Raw genomic sequence first — 22,862 nt, 5'->3', positions numbered from 1 at the left:
GCTCCAGAAGCCAAAGTCCGCCCGTGGGGACCGCTTTCCTCTCCACTGCTCTCAAGTGAACAACAAGGACGGAGGTGACCCTCGTCCAAAGGGCTTTTATCTGCCCCCCACTGCCGCGTGATCCCTCTGCAGGTTGGAGGCAGAGCTTAAAAAAAGAAAGAAAGAAAGTTAATGTGCATTGAGCGCTGATCTTAAATCGGGGACACTATCTGCGATCTCTTTAAGCGGCAGCAGCACTTCTATGCAGAACAAAGACTCAGTGTCTGAGCTCCAAAAGCGTATAGGTAAAGTTTCAGTCAGATAAAAGCAACCGAAGCGCAAAAACACAGGTTTTCTCGGCTCCAGAAAACCGGCAGCTCCTTTTGGCTCCCGAATCCCCAGGGTGGTGTTTGTCCTCACCCACTGCGGAGGGGGGAGGGTGTGACCACACTAGCAAAGGACCTCAGAATTCCCCCCGCCCCCCCGCCCCCCCGACGTCAACTCCCCTAGCGTCACTGTGATGAATTCTTTGGGACTAACTCGTATTTGGTACCATTTGTTACGAAATTAAATTTCACGTTAAAAAAAAAAAAGGCTGAAAACCACCAGCAAAGGAAGAGCAGGCGCTTAAAGTTCCTTTAAACACTCACACCGACCTCATTCCCCGGTTAGATGTCAGAGGATGGGAGGGAGAGCCAGGGCTGTAATTCATCTTGATTTGCTTCATTGTCCCGCAGTTTGCAAACTATAATCCTGTATAATTTCAGGAACAAGCAGGTTTAGAATTAATGGGTCAATATTATTTAAAACAAAACACGGGGAGCGTGACCTTTGCCTCAACTACATATTGCTCGACAAGACTCAGGAAACTCCACTCTAACCTCTCAACCCCTGGGCTCTTTGGGAAACTAAAGGGCTGTAGTTATTAGAAATGGTCTTTGTTTCTTTTAATGTCTAGAAAGGATTTGGAAATAGTAATGCAATATAACATGAAGAATCTCTCTACTTAAGCCTGAAAGATAAACGTGGAGGCCCAAATATTTTGAACTGGAGGTGTTTCCTTGTAAACTTATTATAGATGTATTCCTCTTGAGAGGAATGTATATAAATGTACATGTGTACTTACAGACTTTTCCAGGGCAATTTACTGGAGGCACAGCCCCCCCTCCCCCAAACAGAAGTAAACTTGAGCGTCATTCCAAGCTGGCCTACTTTCTAAATTTCTTTTTCCTTTCTTCTTTGTCTCTTATATGATTTGCTAGCAATAATGGAATCCTCTGGGGTTAAGCCAAAGAAAAATCTGGGAGACAAGACCAGACTTTGCAACCTTTTTTTTCTGGCGGTGTCTTTTTTTTTTTAGTTTCTGATGAATGACTATAATTTATTTCTACCAAATTTAAATAAGTACTGCTGCCTTGTGTGTTTAACTAGGCAGGCAGAGGAAACTGGTTTGTTTAGGAGGTAGTGCCTGAGAAACCCTGGCCAGGCGACAGAGGAGGGCAGAAAGAATCCAGACCGATTTGTATGCAGTATATTTTACTCCCATGAAATAAAACACATTTTTTCATATTTGCTGAAAAGTAAAACAATAATATTGTACGAAATGTTATACACAGGGTAGGTTGTACATAGCAGTTTCAGAAACATCATTGCATCCACCAGAGAAACTATTCTAAAACTGATATTCACACATTTTTTATAATAATAATATGTTAGAAACATACAGTGTGGCATTTAGTATATACATTCCTTTGCTCGCAAGCGAAAAATCCTAATCGCTTCTGTATAACATGCTTTATTTTAAAGCCTAACCTTTAAAAACACTGTTGTGATATTACTAACAACTGCTTTTTATAAAATTAATTTGACATTTCGATATATATACATCCTTTCAGTCATTTTAATGTTAACAATGCTAAACTTAAAAAATAACAAGCTTATAGTAATGTTAAAATGTCATATCCAGTCAAACATTTGTGTGTGTCCTTGCAACTGCTGGAAATACTTTTAGTGAAAGATGTCAGACACTGAGGAAATTCCTTTGAAATCAAAGGAGCGCTCTCTTTAATTCAGTGGTTTCCTTTTTCTCTCTATAGCTTCTCTTTCTCCCCCTTTCTTTAGTGCCCACGACCTTCTAGCGTCATTCTCAGTCTTTCAAGGGCAGCGGCCCCATCCCGCACGGTCCCAGGATCCCAGCGCCGCGGGCGCCTCACACAGGCCGGTCCACCGCGTACTGGCAAGCGCTCAGGTTGGATGCCGGGTTCTGCACGCTGGCGTAGCCGAAGCTGGAGTGCTGCTTGGCTTTCAGTCTCAGGCTGGCCAGGCTCGAGTTACACGTGTCCCTATAAACGTACGGTGGAGTCGGCGGCGCGTAAGGACAGGCGGGCGTCGGCACCGCGGAATTCAGCGACGGGCTGCTCAGGTTGTTCAAGTTATTCAGGCTGTTGAGGCTGGAGCCCGGGACGCCGGTGACCGCTGAGGGCACCATGCTGGAGGACATGCTCATGGACGAGATGGAGTTGGGCGGGGAGAACATGCTCTGAGACGACAGGGGGTTGACGTTCATAGAGTTGAAGAAAGGGAAGCTCTTGGTGGACAGGGAGGCCGACGTGAGGCCCTTGGCGGCCCAGTTGTTGTACGAATAGCCCGGGTACATGTCGTCGTAGGGTTGCATCAGCCCGTTGAACTGCGGCCCAAAGCCGTTCTTGCAGAGCTCGGCCTGCTGGTTGCGCTCCCGCTTTCTCCATTTGGCGCGGCGATTCTTGAACCAAACCTAGGGGTGGCGAGCAAGGAAGCAAACGAAAGCCACAGATCAGATTAGCAAAACCTTGATCCTGGAAAGCACCAGAGGCCACCCCTCTCTCTCTGACACACACACACGCACACACACACGCACACACACGCACACCCTCGCCGCCACAACTGTCCCCACCTCCCACCGCCCGGCGCCCCGCGCTGCCGGAGCCCGCACGCAGTCCCCAGCCCGGAGTCCCCACCAGGCGAGGGAGGCCTGGCCGGCTCAGGCCTGCGCGCCCGGGCTCGGAGCTGCGCCACAAACCCCAGCCCAACGGCTGGCGGCCTGCGGGCGGCTTGTTTACTAACCCAGGCCCTTCCCGGGGTCCAAAAACACTTACTGCAAAATAAACGCGGGGCAGCGGACTTTCCCCACCCTTCCTCGGCCGCCTTGCAAACCTGCTTCCACTCCAAAGCCACAGACTCAGGGATGAGGACTAAGGGGCGAGAGGGCACCAGGGGCCCGCTGTCTCCCAACAGCTCCTCCCTCCCTTCTCAGCCCTCCACTGTCGCCCCCCACTCCATGGAAGATGCGCCCTCAACAGGCGCCGGGGCCGCGACCCCCTTCCTCGCCCAGCGAAATAACCAAATAAAAAGCAAGAGACCACCTCCCCAACAGCTCATTAAATCCACCAGCTTGGCACGTAAATCTCCAGGAACCCTGAACCGGTCGCTCTGCAGCCTCCTGCCTTCGCGCCGCTCCTTCCCCGTCTCCGTCCACCCCAGGCCCGCGCCCGGCGCTGCTCCGCCCGGGCCCAGGCCGGTTGCTAGGCTTTGCAGGCAACCGCCCAGCCCGGCCAGCCCCCACCCGCGGCCGGTGGCCCCGCCACAACCCCGCTCTCAATCCACATCGGGCCGCCGGTCGCCCCAGACGGCGGCTTTTGTGTATTGGAGAGAAGCCTGGCCCGAGATTTCCGAGCTGACTCCGGTGATGTTTCACATTACACATCTCAGCCGGACCCAGCCGCCTAATCCGCTTTTTGCCTTTTCCCTTTCATTCTCCATTTCCTTTTTATCCCCCTGCGTCTTTGTACCCGACTACTATAAAAAGCACGCCTCACTCCCACTTGGCTGGAGAAGCAGCGGGCCTGGAAGGAGGCAGCCAGTGGGAGGGAGCGAGAGCCCAGCGCGGCGGCGGCGGCGGCGGCGGGGACTTTGGAGGGACTTCGGAGAAGCCGGAGGGGTGGCGGAGGGCTATTCCAAAGGATTCCAGGGAACCCACAGATTGCGTTATTTTCATTACTTGCCATTTCTCCCTTAGGCCGTCTAAACTTTGGCCAGACAAGAAGAGTACGTGCGAGGCCGGTTCCCGACGCGCAGGAGAGCTAACGAAAGGCTGACCTTGCGCAAAACTACGGGGCCCGAGCCGGAGCGTTAGCTCTGAGCAGTTAAACTAAAACCATCTCCTACTTCATCCCGGCTCTTTTATCCACCAGCATAGCCTCATACTCTACACAAATGCCAGAGAGTGCCTTCCTTCCCTCTGCTTTGGGAGGGCATTTTGGTCTTTGTTCTTTTTCATCATTATTGTTACACACTGTTTTCTTCTTTGTGCTTTCTCTGCTCTAACTAGGAGCTCTATTTTTCTATCCAGAGCATTTGTTTTTCTACAGCAAGCCCTCTGGATCCTGCTGTGTGTGTTTTCGGCTTCCAGAATCCTAACAAACTTGGAGTTTCCACTGACTAGCACAAACCAGGATGTTGCTCCTGGGTAATTAAGTTCATTTTTGCTAATGCATAGAGCACAGATTGGCTACAAAGGTAAGCTCTTTCTTTGATAAAACTATTATAATTGGGAGAAGGGTGTAAGAATCTCCTGAGAAAAGATAAACCAAACCGAAAAGTCTTTTTTCTTTTTCCTTCTAAGAGGACTAGGAAGACAGTAGTGTGTATTAAAATTGCTTCCAGAGATCACAAAATCAGGGGGTAGGGTGTGGGAAAGACCTGAATGGCCGACAATCCACAAAGCCGGTGTGAGGAGGAGGAGACGAGTAGAGAAAAGGCCGGGCCAGGACGGGCGCGAAAGCTTCTCAGGGAAGGCCAACCCTTGCATGTCTCTGGCGGGTTTTCCTTGTTAAGGCGCACAGGTTGGAGCCTGTTCTCGGTTTCTGGCCTGGTAGGGATTTTATTAGCGCTCGTCTGGCGACTGCAAGCCGGGAACACAATGCCCTGCGCAGGGGAATGCCACGCGGCCCAGTTGGGGAGGGCGCTGGGCGGCGGGGCCGGGAGCGGTGCCGCTCCGGGCGCTTGCGCCAGGCCCACGGCCGGCCTCGGAAGGGGGAGCTGTAACCTCGCAACCGGGGCCGCCGGGAGGCCGCCTGCCTGCGCTAAGACACCCGCCCGCGCCCTCTGGGCCGGCGCTGCCTTCCACACTCCTCCTGCGCTGCAAGCCTGCATCTCTACACCACCCCCCTGTAGCCCCCTCAGGCTCCGTGCCGGCTCCTACCCGGACTCGGGCTTCCGTAAGGTTGGTCCACACGGCGATTTCTTCGCGCGTGGACATGTCCGGGTAGCGGTTCCTCTGGAAAGTGGCCTCCAGTTCCTGCAGCTGCTGGCTGGTGAAGTGAGTTCGCTGCCGCCGTTGCCGCTTCTTCTTGGACGGGTCTTCGGCGCCCACGTCCTCATTCTTTCCCTGCTGGCTCTTCTCTTTCTCTGAAAACGAAACACACCAAGATTCCGATCAGCGTGCCCACCTGCAACCCGGAGTTCCAACCGGACCCGCGGCGCAGGCCGGGACGAGCAGGGCGCCTGTGCCGGCGGAGAGCGAGCGGCGGCGCGGGGCGCGCAGCCGGCAGCGTGGGTGTGCGCGCCCCGTCTCCCCCTCCCCCGGAGCCGCACGCGTTATTTACATGTTTATCTCACTGCGACGGCACGCTCATTTTTATAGCCTGTGCTTTCAAGGATATTTACACGCCTCTGCCCAGACACGCCAAATCTCTGGGGACACACACGCGCGCGCGTTTTGCAGCGCCCCGGGAAGAAAACTCAGATTTCGATGCGGTGTCGCAAGGCTAGAAAAGGTGGACTTCGGGGTTCGGTTAAGCACCCAAGTTCCTCCGCCCTTTAGAAAAACCACCTCTTCTTCTGAGGCGTAGTTTTAGAAATATTTTTCTAACAAGCGGAGCTTCTCGGGAGCTGAAAACCAAGAAGAGACCAAGGACCGGGTGGGGGATAGGGGGGTGGCCTCTGAACGTCCCTGAATGGAGATGCTCGGATTTTTGTGATCCAGGAAACAGAAGGGAGGCCAGGGTAGGAATAGGGAGGGCCGAAGAATGGCCCACGCCGTCTGCGCCATCCCAGCCAGCGGTTGAGGTAGAGCGTAAGGGACCCTGGCTCCGGAAGTTCTGCGGGGAGAGAGCTGGACGACCACTCCCACCACGCCTCCCCGAGGAGGGGCCGACTTCCTTGGGGGCCAGAAGGGTCGAGCGGCGCGAGGCGGCGGGGCGGGGGTATCCACGGGCCGGCGGCGCCTTACCTGCGGCCTCGGGGCTGGAGGTGTCTGAGATGGTGTGCACCTCCAGCCTGTGCTTGGAAGAGTCCAGCGAGCGTGTCTGACCGGGAGCCAGGACCGAAGCCATAGCCAGCGGCTGGGGATGGTGACAGGAGGAGGACGAGGAGGCAGCCGACAGCTTGGTCCCTGCGGCTCGGTGCTCCAAGTGCAGCGGGCCTTTCATGCAGCTCATGGACGAAGGAGCGCGCCGCCCTGCGAGGCCCCAGCTGCCGCCCCGCCGAACCCCGCCGCCTGCTCCGCGTTGCGCTCTAGGCGCGGAGTGTCGCCGCCGTGGCCGCCGCGGGCAGAGCCAGGGACACAACCCCTGCCGGGTCCTGCAGCCGAGCGGGCCCAGTCTCCTTCGGAAGGCTCGAGCGAAAGGGTCCGGCGGCCGCGAGTCAGCGGGCGAACGGAGACATGGGGATGTGGGCAGGAAGGCACAGCGCCGAGCGTCTTTGGGGAGCAGATTTCCAAGCTCCGAAGCGAAACAAGAGTGGGCAAAGACCCCTTTCTTCCCTCCCTCCCTCCCCACGTACCCCTCCAATGAGGAAAGCTAACGCCGACCGCGTCTGCCCGCCCCCCGCGCCGCAGCCCTGACAGCGAAGTGTCAAGAGTGACAGGGACAGGTAGCTGATATTAGATCCCCCGCGGCGGCGGCGGCGGCGGCGGCGTGGGCCTCGGGTCGCCCCCTCCGCGGCGCGCACACGCGCAGCCCTCGGGCCGTCGAGCTCCGGCCGGGCCTCGCCGCAGCTCAGCTCCTGGCACCCGGGCGAGCGACGGACCAGCTCTGCGGCTCCGCGCTTCCCTGTTGGCCCAACATCTTAAAACCAGAGGCGGGCTTCCTGGTGCCGAGACGTCACTCGGCCGCGGCCCGCCCCGGCCCTCCCCGCCTCCGCCTCCGCCCTCACCCTCCGCCGGGCGGGAGTGGCGTGGCTCGGCACCAATCAGGAGGCCCCGAGCGGCGGCGGAGAGACAGTCCCGTCTGCACCTATCAGCGCTGCGGGGCCGGGCTATACCTCGGGGCGCCTACTGAGTCTACCGGGCCAGCTCCCGGGAATTCTGCTCCAGCCGGGCCAAAGACGATCCGGCTTTTAGTTCGGGCTGGGAGGTGGAAAGCTGAGGCTGGGAGTAAAAGGTTCGGCAGAAAGGAGAGAGGAAAGGTCGAGGGCTAAAAGGTACAAGAATCAACACCTCCCCCGCTCCCCCCCTCACTCCCCCCCCCCCACCACCGCTTGTGTCTCACTACATCCATTTCCAATTGAGAGGTGTTTTTCTCCCCCTGTATGGAAAGGAGACGTGCTACTTAAAACCAGAACATCTAAAAAACACCAACAAATCACCTCTCCGATCTTAAATTTTCCAAACAGCCTGTCAAGTGAACGCAGCGCTAATCTGAAGAAGCTTTACTTTAATTGCAAAGAAGACAGAGCCCCGAGAAGGCAGGCTAATAAATTAGAAATTGAGAAGCAAATGGGTCCGTCAAAAGAAAATTACCTTGACTTTAAACGAACAACTGTTTGGTGGTTCACTCTGGATTTATACAAGAATAAAAAGTCGCCTCAGATCACGTTCTCTGTAATGCTTATTAGTCCCCAGACAGAAAATACACAATAGAATAGAAACCCTAACCCAGCATTTTCAAAATGCTGAAAGCTTATACATTCTACTTAACGTTGATTAAGACACATATCCTAGATCTTTCAAATTCCTTGTACTCTGTATTAAGCTCATCCTAACCCGAGGGAGAGCCACGCTTTAAATTCGACTCTCTTGTTTACTTTATTATCAATCAGATTCAAATCCATAAAGCCTGTAGAATCAACAACCTTGAGCTAATTATATATAAAATATGCTTTAATGAATTTCCATACAATTAAGAGTGTTGCCAAATAACCAATTTCAAGGATAATTTTTAAGTCATTTTCTTGTCCTAGGGAGCTCAAGGCTGTCTCGAATCATTAAAGTCCAAGCGGGCAGGGTGTGCAGGAAGAGCAAAGCCTAGGAGAGCAGGCAGCTAGGAAATGCAAAGCCTTGTGCATTTATAGGAAACAAGGAGAAACCACCTTTGGGGACATGCAACTCTTTACAGCGCTATTTCCAAAGAAATTTAGTTTCCAAAGAAATTAAAGAAAGAAGTTCAAACATATCCAAAATAAGTCTTGAAAGTCCTTTGTCCTCCAGCTTAGGTCAGCCAGGGAGCACAAACTAATCTCCGCCGGGTTTCTGCATTGGCGATGGCTTTATTGTGGAGTTAGTGTTATCATCCCTCAATGTGTATTTGTTTGACATTACAGTCAATGATTTGCAACGCCAGTATGAGGTGTCTTCAGAAAACCCCCTCCTTGTCCTTGTTCACAAGATTGGGAAACATTCAGTCTGGGGCAGGGTGGTTGAAGCTGACCACAGATATGTTTGTAACCTATGTGTCTCTCCTTTGCCCTGCTCTCTCCCCACCAAATCCTATCTACAACTCCTCCCCCATTTTAGACATGCTTGAGAGCAGAGCAAGGAACCAAATGAGACTTGTTCTTCAGTCTTTCCCCACAAGTGTCACCCCACTTTAAGAAGAATTTAGCTATGAAGGGAAACTTTCTTTGTAGTAAGCTTTAAATCGGTATCACTGTTTTTGACCTTTTATTCGACTTTACCCCATTCCACACTTACACACACCTGCTCAGAGCAGAACACGTCCCCATGAGACAGGTCTGCATTAGCTGAGGCTCACACATCCAGCTATATTAGGTCCTGCAATCTTATCACTAAATTATACATATTACACCAGCAGCCTGTTGGTAAAGAAGGTTAAATTAATTTACATTCTGCTCATTATCTAGTGCTTAAATGACGCATTTTATCCCTGAGATTTGGCGGAGAAGCTTCGTCTCAGACCCCACAGTGTTTCACCGAAGACAATGCTCTTACATTTGTAGTGGTTTTTAATCTGATAAGACTCTAATTTGCTTAAGTCTCTTAAATAAGGGTTTTAAATGTTTCTAGCTGTTTTCTTATTGAATTTCCTCTAATTCGCCCAAGATCATAAAGTATATGTGTAAAGTAAATATTTCCTCCCATTGCACTGCCAGCCAATGACCTATAACGAAGTCAATATGAATCCAGCTCTTTTCTGCCCAATGTGTTTACTAATCATATTCCAGCTTCTCCTTTTAAACCTCAGCATAGCTTCGATCCCCACAATACCAAACTCTTAAAGCCTCATTTCAGGAAGAAACTCCATCACAGCAAGGAATGAGTGCTTCACCATAGTGAGCGTACCTTTTTCCTTGTTTCTTCAAGGTTCAAACTCCAGAGCTGCAATTTTTGATGGTGGCTCAGGGTTTCAAAACTCCTTGCTAGGGAGAGCTGAGAAGCTCCACAGAGCCATACAGATTTTTAAGCCCATCTTTCATTAAACCCACAGAATTTTGATTTAAGCTCGTGGCTCTGCTAGACTAACAGAACTTTCATTATGGCAAATACCCTCTATGGAGGACCTAACCCAGCCTCCAAAGTGAGTGAAAAACCCAAGGACAAGTGACAGCTTCCCATAGAGCTAAAGTGTGGGAGATTTTGGAGGTGCTGGTCATCTTCAGGCAGCCTAAAAGGCTAGAAAGACAAGGAATCTTAAATTGAGTCAATCCATTGCAAAGCCAAGTGGAGAATAAAGACAATTATCTGGAGAACCAAAGTAAAAACAAAACCGTATCTCCCTCTCTCTCTCTCTCTCATCTATCTGTAGATATACACATCCAGAATATATCCTCCCCACCACCAACTCTCTAAACAACTGAGCCAGTGAGGCATTTCTTTGCATCTTTCCAGCCAGAGTCCCACTCTTTTCTAATCAACTAATGACTTCACACACTGTGAGATTGAGTGACACCCTGCCCAGGCCCAACGGGGTTCACTCCACAGGTGGTAGGAGGACACTAACATAAAAAGTCTACATGGGGAAAAGCAAGTGTGTAGTGGGGAGATGAGAAACGCTTTTCAATGAAATTGCGGTGGTGGGCAATTTTGGAGATTTAATCTACAAAAAAACTTGTGGGTTTACAGGTATAGAAAGTACTGACAAGGAAGGAGTTGGAAGTAAAGAAATCTCATGTATTTTGTGGGGTCAGCACTACGGTCACCTTCCCGTCCCCCCCACATACCCATACACTCTTTCGTTGTAGAATTACTATGACTTCAGCCTCCATCACAGAAATTTTCACTCCGGAGAAAGTCACCGTGGTCGGTTCAGGGAAGCTGAAGGGGCTGCAGGGCTTCGTGGGGGGGAGGAAATGAAGCCCAGCGCCAGTTTGGGTTGTCCAGTCCGAAGACACCAGTGATCCTCTCAATTGGGTTTTCTTGCTTATTCTTTCAATGAAAGACCCTTGAGGAGGGAAATGCGTGACACGGGGTCAGGCGTGTTTCGAGCTGGTATTTCCACCGATTACCAGTCTTAAAGTCTTATTCAATTTCACACTCCTTAGTGTTAGTTGCGCGAAGCCCCTCTGGCCATCTCGGCGAGATTGGTTGGACTGCGCGGCCAAACTCGCGGTTGCGGCGGCCCGGGTGTGGACTGGGACCCAATCAAGCGATCCACGACTTCTGGAAAACATCTGTCCTCAAAGCTCACCTGGAAGATGGCTCAGTTAGATGTCTCCGTGGGCTGTCAGGCCGTAGAGGGATGGGAGTCTTGCTCCGGTCCAGACTAGCTCAAGGACGAGGCCGCCCGGATTCAGCTCGGAGACACGTGACAGGCGTGAGTGTGTGCGCGTGTGGGTGTAAGGCGCAGAGGTCAGAGGGAGACCTTGCACCCTGCCCAAGAGGTGGCCTTTCCTCCCCGCCTTCCTCTGCCAGGCTTTTCTCTTCACACAAATCAAGCTGGAAAGGGCCCCCTTGCCGCTCCATCACCCTAGCCATGAAGCCGAAGCACCCAGAAATTAACGGCTTCCCTGTGGCTGATTTTTCCCACCATTCCCTAAGTGGAATAAACAAGTGCTACTTTGTAAAAAGGGGCGGATTCTTTTCTGAATCAGATGTCTGTAGATGTACTGCGCAGCACCCATCCTCTCTGGATCCCTGCAAATGGTACCCATATTTCTGTCCCACACACTCAACCACTTGAGGTTTGGGGTAACTGGCTGGGGAAGGGGGGTCGAGTGGCGGGGGAGATACCCAGCTCCCACGGGCAGGTGAAGAGAAGAGCGAAGGATTAGAGGAGGCGAGGAGGAGGGGGCTGCTGAAATCGCTAGACCCACAGGCTGTAATGTCTCTTTTCATTAGCATGCTAACGCTACAGGTTTCTCAGGTGCTCATTTAATCTTGGAACGCAACTCGTCGTGTTAAGTAAAATAAAGAGAATGATATAAGTGCGTGTTGGGTGTAGGGGAAAGAGAGAGAGAAAGAAAGAGAGAAATGAGAATGAGATAAACAGCAGTATCCACGTCCAGAGAGAGAAAAGTGGGAAGAGACTGACTAAAGTCACTTAAAACAAAACACCCAACAATTGGATTAAAACGCTCTTCTATTTCTTCCTCTCCAGCCCATGTCCGTCTCCCTTTTCTATTTCTCTTGCTCTCCCTTCTTTCTGTCTTCCCTCTCCCAGATATGCTGGTGGCTAACATTCAGCATTAGTTGTCATGGTGACCATAAATCACATAAATCCAAAAATACCCACCTATAATCTGAGATGAAGCTTTTATTTCCCTAGCGAAATAATATTTTAAAAGCTGTCAGCTGACCAAAAAAAAAAAAAAAAAAAGAAGAAGAAAAGAAAGAAACCCACCTCATTGTAGTAACCCAAGTAATATATTACTTCTAAAGGTTTAAATTAAAATGTCAGCCTGTTTAAAAACACGCTAGGAGAATCTTGGGCACTCTTCGTGTCAGATCCGCGCAACGACTCCGTCACTCCCGATCGGTCTTCAACACATAGGCACAATTTTGTGTGCTCTCTCTCCTAATAATTTCGTCCCTCCCCTTCCAGCTACCTTGCTCCTGCAGGCTCTCTGTCTTGGGTTGTAAAAGGAGTCTGCACCTGGATCAGAAAGGAGCTGAGCCTTTGACTGAGCCTTTTAAGCACCTTATGTGTTGGTCCGCCATAAACCACTTCCCCAAATGAAAGATGGGGGCTTTGGACGAAAAGATGCTGGTTAGGGCCACGGGGCGGGGGCGGCTGAGAGGGGGACTTCCTGGAGGGGTTGAGAAGAAAGAAACGCAGAGAGAAGGACCGATGGGAGGAAGACGGGGTGGAGGAGACCTGAGCTAGGCGCCAGGGTCCGTGGCTAAGTCTAGCCCGGGAAAGGTCCGTGTGTGTTTCCACTCCTGCCTTGCTCTCCTGAGAGGAAACGTTCCCATTTGGAGACCCTGGTGGCGGGGCAGGGGGGCGCAGTTGGGCCTTTTGTCTTCTACCTCGGGCTTGTTGTCTTTTGCCTATCTTTGGATTACAGGGTATTCGCCTAGATGAAGAGCCATTAATTACCCATTCAGTCAATATTAGGAAGACGACAAAGCTTTTTACATAGGATTAAGAAGACATCAGATTGTTCCATTAGTATATTCCTGCTCACGAATAAGCTTTCGTTATACATTCCCTTTTCCCCGGAGCCGCCCTAACGACCGCCGCATATATTAACAGCGGGCGGTGCCGCATCACAGCCCAACCGGCCTCGGGAAACTCCGAGCGCGCGCCGGCAGCACGAGGGCCGCGACCTGCAGGACCGCCTCTGCAGCTCTGCAGGCGAGGACCGCAGGGATGGCCTGCCTGGGGCCACTGGTGCAATGCCCAGGGTTGGGGAAAATCCCACAAAACAGAGAGGCCGTTTCTGCCAATAAGCTGAAGATTGGCGGGGGTAGGGGCAAAAAAGAACACGGAAACCCCTCCGTAGTCAGCTCCCCTCCCCCTTTGCCTGGTCCTCGGACCCCGCGCCCCCCGCAGGCCCGCGTCCCCCGCCTGCGCACGGAGAGCGCCCCACCCTCTCCAACGTGCTCTCCTGCCCACAGCGCCGGCCCAGCGCTGCCCCCGCAGCCCGGGTGGAGGTCGCCAGAGACGCCTGGGCCGCTCTGCCGGTGTCCTCTTCAGCCCGAAAGTCGCTTTTTAGGGCAGAGGGAAACCGGCTTATTTGCTTTCAGAGGGTATATTAGGAATCCACACAGTGCTCGGTAAACATTTGCTGATTGAAAGAGCGAGGGGTCTGAGACCGCCGAGGCGTCAGGTTTAGCCCGGGTCCTGTGACGAAGACCCGGCCCGAGCGACTGCCGCGTGGAGGCCGTGTGTCGTGTGTAGCGCTGGGGGCGTCGCAAGGGGCCGTGGAGTGCCCCTCCCAAGAAAAGGAAATCTGTGCCCACCAGGGACCTTGGTCGAACACTTTCAGCCCATTCACGTTGACAAAGCTATTTAAAAATTAATGGCGTTGCTGGGGGAGGCCTGGCGGAGGTGCCCGCCCCAGGTCTGGTCGCTCAGGCCAGATCGGGCACCACTGGACAGCAGCTCAGGCCGATTTCACCCCGGAATTCAGAGCCAACGCCTCGAATCTTAAAGGCTTACTGCCAGGGGAGGATCAGTCCTGAAAGTCAAGACCATTTTTTGAATTCTGCAAAACGGAGGCTCCTCTGGGGACATCCAAAGTAAGGAAAAGCCAGGGGCCTCCGTTCAAGGGGAATGTTCTCAGGGGACCTCCTCCCTTTCTTTCTCAACTTGCTAACTCTTCTTCCACCCGTTTGCAATGCCTAGCCGTTCCTCTCTCCACCCTCTCTCAAACCCCTGGCCGTAGGCGTCTCCAGGCGACCGCCGGCCCTAGCCCATTTCGGTTCCAGCCAGGCTGGGTGAGCCCAGTGGGTATTCCGGAAGGGAGGCAGAGCGCAGGTCTCCCAAGGCTCGCCCCTGCCCGCTCAGAGACCGTTCTCAGTCTTCAGCCCGGACACCGTGTTTTCGGGGGGCTAAGAGAGGGTAGTGCTAATAATCGAATATCACGGTCCCTTTTTGAAAATCGTATGTCACTGTAAACATGTTTTCTTTTTAAAAGCAAGTAACTATTTTAAAAAATCTCTTTCTTTTAAAAGTAGGCTGTGGCCAGGAATTTGCATATTCCGCACGTTAAATTTACTTATATTCAGTAAAGGAGACTCCAGCAGACTTCTTTCAGCGAGTCTATAGCTTTGCCCACTCATATTTGACATTTTGGGTCTACCAGATCCCTAAAAGCCAACAAAATCTAGATCTTCAGCATTTCTTCCTATCACATGCCTCTTCTTAATTAATGGCATTAAACATGTTTGGGCAGCAATTTTCTTCTTCGGTCCAAAAGGTAGAAAACAGGCTATTGGCGGCGGAGGGGAAGAGCCTTTCACGTGCGCTAAAATAATCCCGGCCTGAAAGTAATAGTTAAGAAAACAATCGTTCATTATCTCTAGCTCTTTATTTATTTGCTAATTATCAAGGCGAACGCCCAGGGGCGCCTGTCCGGACTGCGACAGGAGCAGACAGGACTCCCTGCCTCTCCACCGCTTCTTGCCCACGCGCTAGGGCCCAGCCCACCTCAGGCCTCTCCTCGAAGGAGGCCCACCTCGCCAGCTCGCACGGAGGCCACCTGTCCTCAAACACCATTCCCGGGGTCAAGGAACCCCGGGTGGGGGCAGGGGTAGGCGGAGACATTTTGCATCTCTCCAGCTGCCAGCGAGAACTGTCAGCCTCGCTGGCGGCGGCCAGCCCGCCCCGTGCGAAGCGCGATCGGGGAGCTCCCCTAGTCTGGCTGGAGCCTGGGCTGAACCCGCACAAAGCGTGTTCCGCAGGAGTCACTGCTGCTCTTGATTTTTAACCATATCCCAAACATACTCCGGTCTAATAATTTATTTTTACGACCGATTATCAAACAGAAGAAGAATTTAACACAGTCTTAATGACAGAAATCACCCGACGTTATCTCTGCATGGCCCTATTTAACCCCATGGGGTTAATCCGGGACAAGTGAGCGTTTAACTGACCCAGCAGGAGGACTCGCGGTCCTGTGTAGTGTCGAAGCCGGTCTGCCTCAGACCACTTTATACGTTTCAGCAAACGATGCTTTTCTCTCAGATTCGCCGGGAAGGCCGAATGCAAAGCCTTTGTTTTCTTCTTAGTAATACCGTTTATTTACCTGGAGGGGTCCCCAATTCGCCCCCCTCCAGCACACAGGACGTTTGTATCCTTACACTTTGATCCGGAAAGAGAGGGTTAGGGGCCGAGGGCTGTGGGGGGCTTTATCTGTCTCCTCCCGCTATCAAACGTCAACAACCTCCTAAGGCCGGTACTTGTTTATTAAGGCACCTGGAAAACCCGGAGATCGAAGGGACAGTAAATTTGAGTTTCTTCATGGATTCTAAGGGAAAGCTTGTTCCTTCATCCCTACACACGCGCGCGCGCGCACACACACACACACACACTACTGAAGGACCTTTCAATTCAGCAAAGGCCTGAGCAATGGGTTGGACACGTTTTAACTTTTACACATCCTGCAGACTTTGAGCAGCAATGTCCCTTGACTCGTCCAGATTGAAACCAGCCAATCAAGCAACGACATGGCCAAAACCCACGGCCCTGCAACCAGCACAACAGGTAGGTTCGCGTCGACAGGGGCACACACGCCATTCCACCCTCGGCTGCTGCGCACAGTGCTGCCCTCAGGCTCTGCGGGCTGCTGGCAGCTCCTCCGCCTCCCGTGCCCGGCGAACCTTCGCCGCCACCAGTCCGCCGCGCTCGCCTTCCGCGGTACACCCCGCACCCACAGGCCTGGGCGGGGCGCGGCTGGCAGCTGCCGCGGCCGCGCGCGCCCTTGGCGGTCCTGCACGCAGAGGGACGCGGCGAGCGACAGAGGTCGCTGTTGGACCACTTTTCCACGCCAGCCAGAGGCACCGAGGTAGGTTGGGGTGTGCGTAGGCGATCAGGCCACACCGGGAGAGCGAGAAAGAGCGAGAGGCAGAGGGAGAGGTGTTGGGTCTCAGGAGTGCTGTATAATTTGGGGAAAGGAATGAACGTCCCCGGGACGGCTTCTTCCCGTGCCACCCAGAGGCCAAGTGTCTAAGTTCAAGGAGCAGGCGCGGCCCGGTCTGGGGCCTCGCCTGCGCGCTCCTGAGCCGAGGCCTACAGGCGGGAGGCGGGCGGGAGGCGGGCGGGAGGCGCGCGGCCTGCGCTCCGCTCCCGGCCTTACCATTGGCGCCGGGATGCTGCAGCGGGAAGAGCTTGCTGCTGGCCGCCTCTTTCCGGCTCTCGGGAGAGTCGGTGAACTCGACCTTTTTGATTTCGGAGTCTTTGGAGAAGAGGCATTCAACGGCGGCCGGCTGCACGCCTGGGGGGCCCGCGCCCGCCGCACGTGCGGAGACGGAGCGGCCCCGGACCGCCGCGGAAAGGAGCAGGGGCGGGGGCGGGGGAGGCAGGACCGGGGAGAAAGAGGGACAGAGAGCAAAAGACCCAGTTAGGGGAAGAGCAGAGGGCACTCCGGTCTCCCGGACTCTGGCAATCCGGCGCAGGGCGGCGTATTCCCTTCGCGCCTCCCTGCCTGCTGCGGCTCCCGCCGGGACAAGTGGGCCCGGGACTTTGCGACGCGCCGAGCAGCTCCCTCCCCATCCACAGCCCCCGCGGGGCGAGGCCGCCGGCAGCCTGGGTCTGGTCTCCTTCCTGCCCAAGCTAGCCCCTCCGGGAAGCGCCCCTCGCCGCGGGCCGGGGCCCTCTCGCCTCCCTCGCGTGGCGCGGCCTCCTGTCGGGGGATCTAGGCGGGAGAAGCGAGTCTTACCTAATTGCACACAGGCCGACACCAGCTTGCGGCAGTTGGTCTCCATCCCCCGTTATCTGCAAAACAGAAGAGAAGAGGGCTGTGAGGAGCGGGCCGGCGAGCGCAGGGTCGGAGGCGGCTACCTGCGGGGCGGACGGCCGCCACTCCAGATGCCCGCGCCTCCTCCGGGCGCGTTTCAGACGGGTTCTAACCTGACGGCCTCTGCTGCCACTCTCCTCCGCACCCTTGCCCCTGGCCCAAAACCTCCGAAGGTTTGCCGAGAGAGGGTTTCTCTCCAGAGCTGCAGCGAATGGGTCCAGGGGCTCTTGGCCGCTGAAGCCACAGTGTTCTGGGGACCCGGGCTGTGAAATCACTCACAAAGGTGTCTGTGTCAGGGGTGAAAAGCCAGTCTGAACACGAAGGCAACCTTTGCAGATGCAAGATTAGGGCGTGGTGGGCAGGACCTTTCTCTTTGGGGAGCTGTGTGCGAAGGCCACCATTCAGCATAGTGCTTGTTCGTTAGTTGGAGCTCAGTAAAGATTAGTAGAATGTCAGAGTCAACTTGTTCCTGTCCTAGACTGCGGTTCCCCTCGATTTTCTGTCATTCTGAAACGAAAAGGACTCCAAGGCTCTCGGCCTGGGGTGTTCCAGGAGCGCGCTGGCTTCGGGCCTCTCATCCACCAGGAGCCACTTTTCCATATTTAGCCACACTTTTCCCTGGAGATCTTCAGCCGGCCATTTATTTACCCTAAAGTATGATTTAAGATCGCAGAGGAGGGAAGCGAGGTGGACTGAGCGAGACCGAGGAGAGCAGGGCAAACGTGCCCGGAAGGTTTCCTGCCCGCCGAGGACGGAGAAATGGCTCTGAGGGAACGGCTCCCCCAGGGTCCTTCTCCTCCCCCTTCTCTTCCCCGGCAAACCAAAGCTTTTTCAAATTTCCAACCACAATGCAGCGAGCCAAGCGTTCAACTCGCGCCCCACCTCTCCGCCACAGGCAATCCGGGAGAGGTGGGTGGTGAGGGGCTCTGCCAGGGTGGGTGGAAGAGCCGCGGCTGCCTTAAAGACAGAAGAAAAGAAAGAAGGGCCTTTCGATCTCGGGGCCGGCCTCGCTCCACGCTGACCAGGGTACGCCGGCGGCGGGCGGGCGCCCTGCGCCCCGGGCCAGGGCCGGGGTGGGGGCGGGCGTTGGCCCCTGGGCCTAGGGGCAGAGGCGGAGCAGGGAGCTGCGGGTCTGGCTCTGGCCTGAATCGCGGTTCCCCAGTCCTCGGCCCCTCCTGGTAGGAGCCGGCCCCCGGGGGCCTCTGGCCAAGGTCGCTGCCTAGAGGAGGGACTGCCCCGCGCGGCGGCGTGGGGATCCAAGTGTGGGGACGGCCAGGCGGCTCCCCCACCCGGTAGCGGGGACGCGGGCGGGGGCTCTGCCGATCCTTGCAGACCCCGGGGCCCAGAAGTCGCAGTTTGGCGGCTCCAGATTTAGTGATTCTGCAGTAAAATCACAGGATTAGTCCCTGATTGAGATGTCTGTTCGTGAGATATTACAAAATTCATTATCACAGCTTTCTACTAACTCGATATGAAGTAACACAGATGGGATTTTATTAGTCCAGACTTCAAATGTTTACTTATGATAATTTCAGGGGAAATTTGCATGTCATCATCATTTCGATAATCTTTTTTTTTTTTTTTTAATGTCTGAACTGGCTGCATTATTAGCCGGTAACCAGAGCATTGCAGATGGTAACTGCAAATATTTTTATTTTTTAAAAGAATGAAATATACAAAAGAAAAAGATTGGGTCGCTCAGGGTAAAGTCAGTCAATTATTACACATTCTCGCCCAACTCCCAAGCTTCAGTGCTGAAGACCAAACAAAGCAATACAAAACAAATCTTCAAGAACTCCGCTCTGAGCACTGAAAAGAAGGTCCAGGCGTGTTCCTTAGCTCCCTCCTAGTGTCCTTGTGACTGAGGGATTTATTTTGCAGTCAAAATGAGCCCTGAGACTTGCATTTTTTTGCTCCATATAATGACCAGGCCTACGAGACGAATTGAGTCTGATTAACTGGAGAAGATAATTTTTTTAAAAGAGACCTCCACTTCCCGCCTACTGATCCTTAAACTTGCCCTGTCAAGACAAGTCTGACAAGACAAATTTGGCTGCCGGACTTGGGGACTGGCTTCGATGGGTAATCTCACAAATTAAGATGCACAACTTTTCTTGATGGGAAGTTGTTCTCACCCCCAAAGTTCATGTCCGGTTGGACTGTATATGCCAGGCACTCTTGTTTTGGCCAAGTTGAGTTTACTATTGTGAGCACGATAAAAAGAGGTAGACAGCTAACAGAGCACACTGAACCGCCCTGGCCACGGCAGGCAGGCCAGCCCTAAGCAATAAAACGATTTGCTTAAAAATGATTTCTGATGATTGCCCTAAGATGAAATTGCAGGAAAAATATAATTTTAATAATTCCAAATCCTTGCACATTTCCCCTCTTTCCATTCACTTTGTTACTCCATAAAAAAATCTTTAAAGGAAAGTTTAAAAATAAACAGCATGAGAACATATGTTTTAAATGAACTAAATTGGTGCGATTAGCCAGTAAATTAATCTGCAGTGGGTGTTCATTTAAGGAAATTAAAATACTGCTTAACACAGTTCTGTATTTTACCAGTTTAAGCCTTCTTTTAAACCAATTAATATTGATGCTTTCGGAACACTTGAAGACAAACGTGCTCAACTTGAGGAACAAAGCACCTGAATAATTTAAGTGTAGTTTTGCTGAGGTAAAGTAAAACATTGCGTAAATGAACTAGCTATTTAATTTTTAGGGAAAGTTTGATTACTGGAACCTTGTATGCTTATTTTATGTTCCATCAACAAAAATCCTCAATTTATTTTGCTTAAGTGCTTTGTTTCCTTGACATAATTGGTACTTGAATTTTAGCTGAATTTCCTCCAAGATGATATTAAAACCATCTTTAATTCTTATTAATGACCTACAAAGGATACAAAGGAAATCTCTCTAAATCAGATGAATTTTTCAAAAAAACTTTCAGAATGTATGAATTCTTACATTATTTTAATTTCTAGGAGTAAAAATGTTTTCCCTCTTAGTTTACTTTGGTAACACATAACATTCACACAAAAAAGAGTAAAAATCACACTACCCTATGATGGTTTGATCTCTAAATTGCTTAGGAAAGTAAAGGCATTAAGTCGGAATAAAAAGAAAAAGGTATTTCTCAGATTTAGAATCATAATATTTTTTCTTATTGGACAGCTGGGGAATTATCCTGTCCCCTGCACCCATTTAAAATGTATCCCCTGAAGTGCAAGATTGGAGTTGATGGTGATCAATTTAAAGGATTTATAATCCAAAGTAATTGTGTGAGCTTGGCATCCAGGCCCGGCTTCCAGGTAATTCGCTTGGGCCTGAGAGGTCACTAACTGCCAGTTAAGATGGAATCTTTTTTCCAATTGGTAACAATGGGAAGGGGGCTAATCTTCCAGTAGCTGAAACTTTGTACCCGGCCCTTTATCTTGAGAATGCTAATCCTCGGCCTGAGGATTTGTCCCTGTAGTGTTGGCACCGAGATTTAAGGGAAGATACCTCGTTTTAAATGCCAGCCATGGTCTCGCTTCCCACTCGACTTCAGCACCCCATAGATTGTTAGTGTCTGTGACTGGGGACGAAAGGAACAGAGCTTTGCAAGATCTGTTTGCCAACTGCGTTACCTCGGGGGAAAGGCAGCCCCAACAGCCACAAATCACCTACGGTGAAGATTCCCCAAAGTGGAACAAATTTCCAAACTCGCATTATTTCACATCCCTGCGGGAAGAGACGGCCTCCACTTACCGGCTCCCGGGAGAGAGCTGCTGTCTCCGCGTCCCAGCGCTTCCCGGGGAGATTTCCAGCGAGCCGAGGCGCCGGCTGCACCGCAAGCGCCCGAAAGCCGGGCCGAGAGGACTGCGGGGCTCCCGGGGGTGCCAAGTGCCGAGGGCGTCCACTGGTGCGCGGTGGCCTCCGGAATCTAGCCGTCACTGGCAGTTTCTTTCTGCTCCTCTCCAGCTTTCTCGCTCGGTCTCGCACTCTCTCTCCCCTCCCTCGCTCTCATCCCTCTCTCTTCGCTCAGCTCCGACTCCGTGTGGGGAGTGACGTGACGTCAGCAGAGATTCCACCAAACTCCACTGCACAGTGGCGGGCGGGCGGGCTGGCGGCCGAGCCCCGCTTCGCGGCGGGACATCAAGGAGCAGCACCGCGCTTGGGCGGGCGCGGGGGGCAAGGCAGGGGCCACGGGGAGCGAGGCAGGGCAGAGGGGTGGATGCGGCGGGCCGAGGAGTCGGGAACCAGGGAAGAGCCCGGAAGGGCGAAAGCAGGAGAGGGAGCCGGGCAGGGCACTGAGAGAGGAGCCGCCGAGCGGCAGGCGCACGCACTCCCACTGTGGAAAAGAGGACGAGAAGGGAGGATGGGATGGAGGCGAAGGGAGAGGAATCTGCGCCAGACCGGGAGCTCTAATAAATCAGAGGGGGCGTGCCAGGGCGCCGAACTGTACTTCTGGGGAGCAAACCAGGACTGACAGAGGGGAAGGGACAGGGAAAGTGACCCAAGACCTGGAACAAAGAACAGGATGCATGGGTTTGTTTGGGGCGAGGCATGTGGGGTGTATGACTGTGCCTGCGTGTGACCTTTCAGGCCTGCAGAGTTGAAGGAAGAGGTCACAGAAACGAGGAGTTTCGAGGCGGGGATGGGGGCTGTGAGGGCCCCACGTGAGGCTGGAGGGAAGGTGGGCGTAGTGGGAGTGAGAGGGGATGACTGAGGAGAAATTTGGAAAAGTGGGGTGAGGGGAGGGGGCAGAAGATGGGAGGGCGACAGCAGTCAGCAAGCGAGCGAGACTAGTTAGCGGGGAAGGCCGGGCTGCTTGGCCCATCACAGCCGGCCTGGACGCGGCGCCCGAGGTCAAGGCGAGGGGACCAGGCACGCTCCACCCGGGGGCCGCGCGCAGGTGGGCCCGCCGGGCCCCGACCGCTGTACACCAAGGGATTGTGCTGGACAAGGCTCCGGCCTCAGAGTCTAGAATTTCCTCTGCTGTACCTACACTCAACAAGTTCACCCCGGGTCACGGATATCTCATTTTTTAAAATGACGAGGTTAAGGTTCCTGGCGAGCATGGTATTAAATTGCAAGGGATGGGAGTGGGGGTGGGAAGGGAAGCTACCCTCAAATCCACATTTGCTCCTACAAATCGAAGAACATGTGAAGTTTGAGGGGTCGTTTCCACTCGAAAAGGGTGCCCTACTTCTAAATCCTAGTTTTCCGATTTCTTGACTCCAGCGAGGCCGTGTATTTTGGTAGCGAGCAGGATATTTTTGCCTTTGGGTGGAAGGACTATAAATATGATTCTCTTGGAAGGCCAGGTGAAAAGGCTTCTGCTAGGCATATTGGGCAAAGTTCTTTCAATCTCAAGGGCGTCCTGTTAATGTAGGATTTTGGAAAGTGTCGGAGAAGAGCCATGGCTCCCGGTTTGGTTTTCCCACCAATATTAATTCCTGCATGAGAGCAGGACTCAGCCAGGCCTGCCACTAAGTACCCTCCCCTTTGGTCCTCAATAGACAATTAAGTTCCCTCTAAAAGTTGTATTGCTCTTCTTAAATCAACATACCAATTCTCACAATTTTAAGAAAATATAATGACTTTTTGGGAGGACCTGTGTGAAATATATACATATAAAGAGCCTGGTGTTAAAATAGCCCAGGTGATCCCATAGGTGCTGGGCCTTCCTCATATTTGGGGGCTGTCTGGAACATGGTATGTGTTTTCTTGAATTACTCCGTGTTTTGAATTCATTTGAGTTAGCAGTAAAAACAGGCAAACAA

At 52.8% G+C, this 22,862-nt stretch overlaps 1 protein-coding gene across 5 annotated transcripts; it reads right to left on the bottom strand.

Annotated features, from left to right (window-relative positions):
• Positions 1-1,498: 1,498 nt before the first annotated feature.
• On the bottom strand, positions 1,499-21,434 carry PITX2 (paired like homeodomain 2). Of its 5 annotated transcripts, none has more exons than XM_070609385.1 (5): positions 20,845-21,431; positions 17,014-17,069; positions 16,432-16,569; positions 5,219-5,424; positions 1,499-2,752 (listed from the first exon to the last, which is right to left on the bottom strand). In XM_070609385.1, exons 2-5 carry the CDS (start codon positions 17,057-17,059, stop codon positions 2,189-2,191), a joined length of 954 nt encoding a protein of 317 aa, XP_070465486.1. In that variant the 5' UTR covers positions 17,060-17,069; positions 20,845-21,431; the 3' UTR covers positions 1,499-2,188. The 5 variants fall into 5 exon arrangements, with proteins under 5 accessions (XP_070465486.1, XP_070465487.1, XP_008514806.1 ...); XM_070609386.1 differs by lacking the exon at positions 20,845-21,431 and adding an exon at positions 17,205-18,241; XM_008516584.2 differs by lacking the exon at positions 16,432-16,569 and having other exon boundaries at positions 20,845-21,434.
• Between the last annotated feature and the right edge of the window lie 1,428 nt (positions 21,435-22,862).

This window comes from Equus przewalskii, chromosome 2 (genome assembly GCF_037783145.1).
Source record: "Equus przewalskii isolate Varuska chromosome 2, EquPr2, whole genome shotgun sequence".
NCBI lineage: Eukaryota > Metazoa > Chordata > Mammalia > Perissodactyla > Equidae > Equus > Equus przewalskii.
The sequence above is the reverse complement of the archived record's forward strand: the minus strand, read 5'-3'. Positions and strand labels throughout refer to the sequence as shown.

Excerpts from the sequence above, each read along its gene's own strand:
- PITX2 (XM_008516583.2), bottom strand. The coding sequence starts at position 6,455 with ATGAGCTGCATGAAAGGCCCGCTGCACTTGGAGCACCGAGCCGCAGGG. Across the intron at positions 5,425-6,247 it reads CTCCAGCCCCGAGGCCGCAG|AGAAAGAGAAGAGCCAGCAG; the intron begins GTAAGGCGCCGC and ends TTTCGTTTTCAG. Across the intron at positions 2,753-5,218 it reads TTACGGAAGCCCGAGTCCGG|GTTTGGTTCAAGAATCGCCG; the intron begins GTAGGAGCCGGC and ends CGCCACCCCTAG.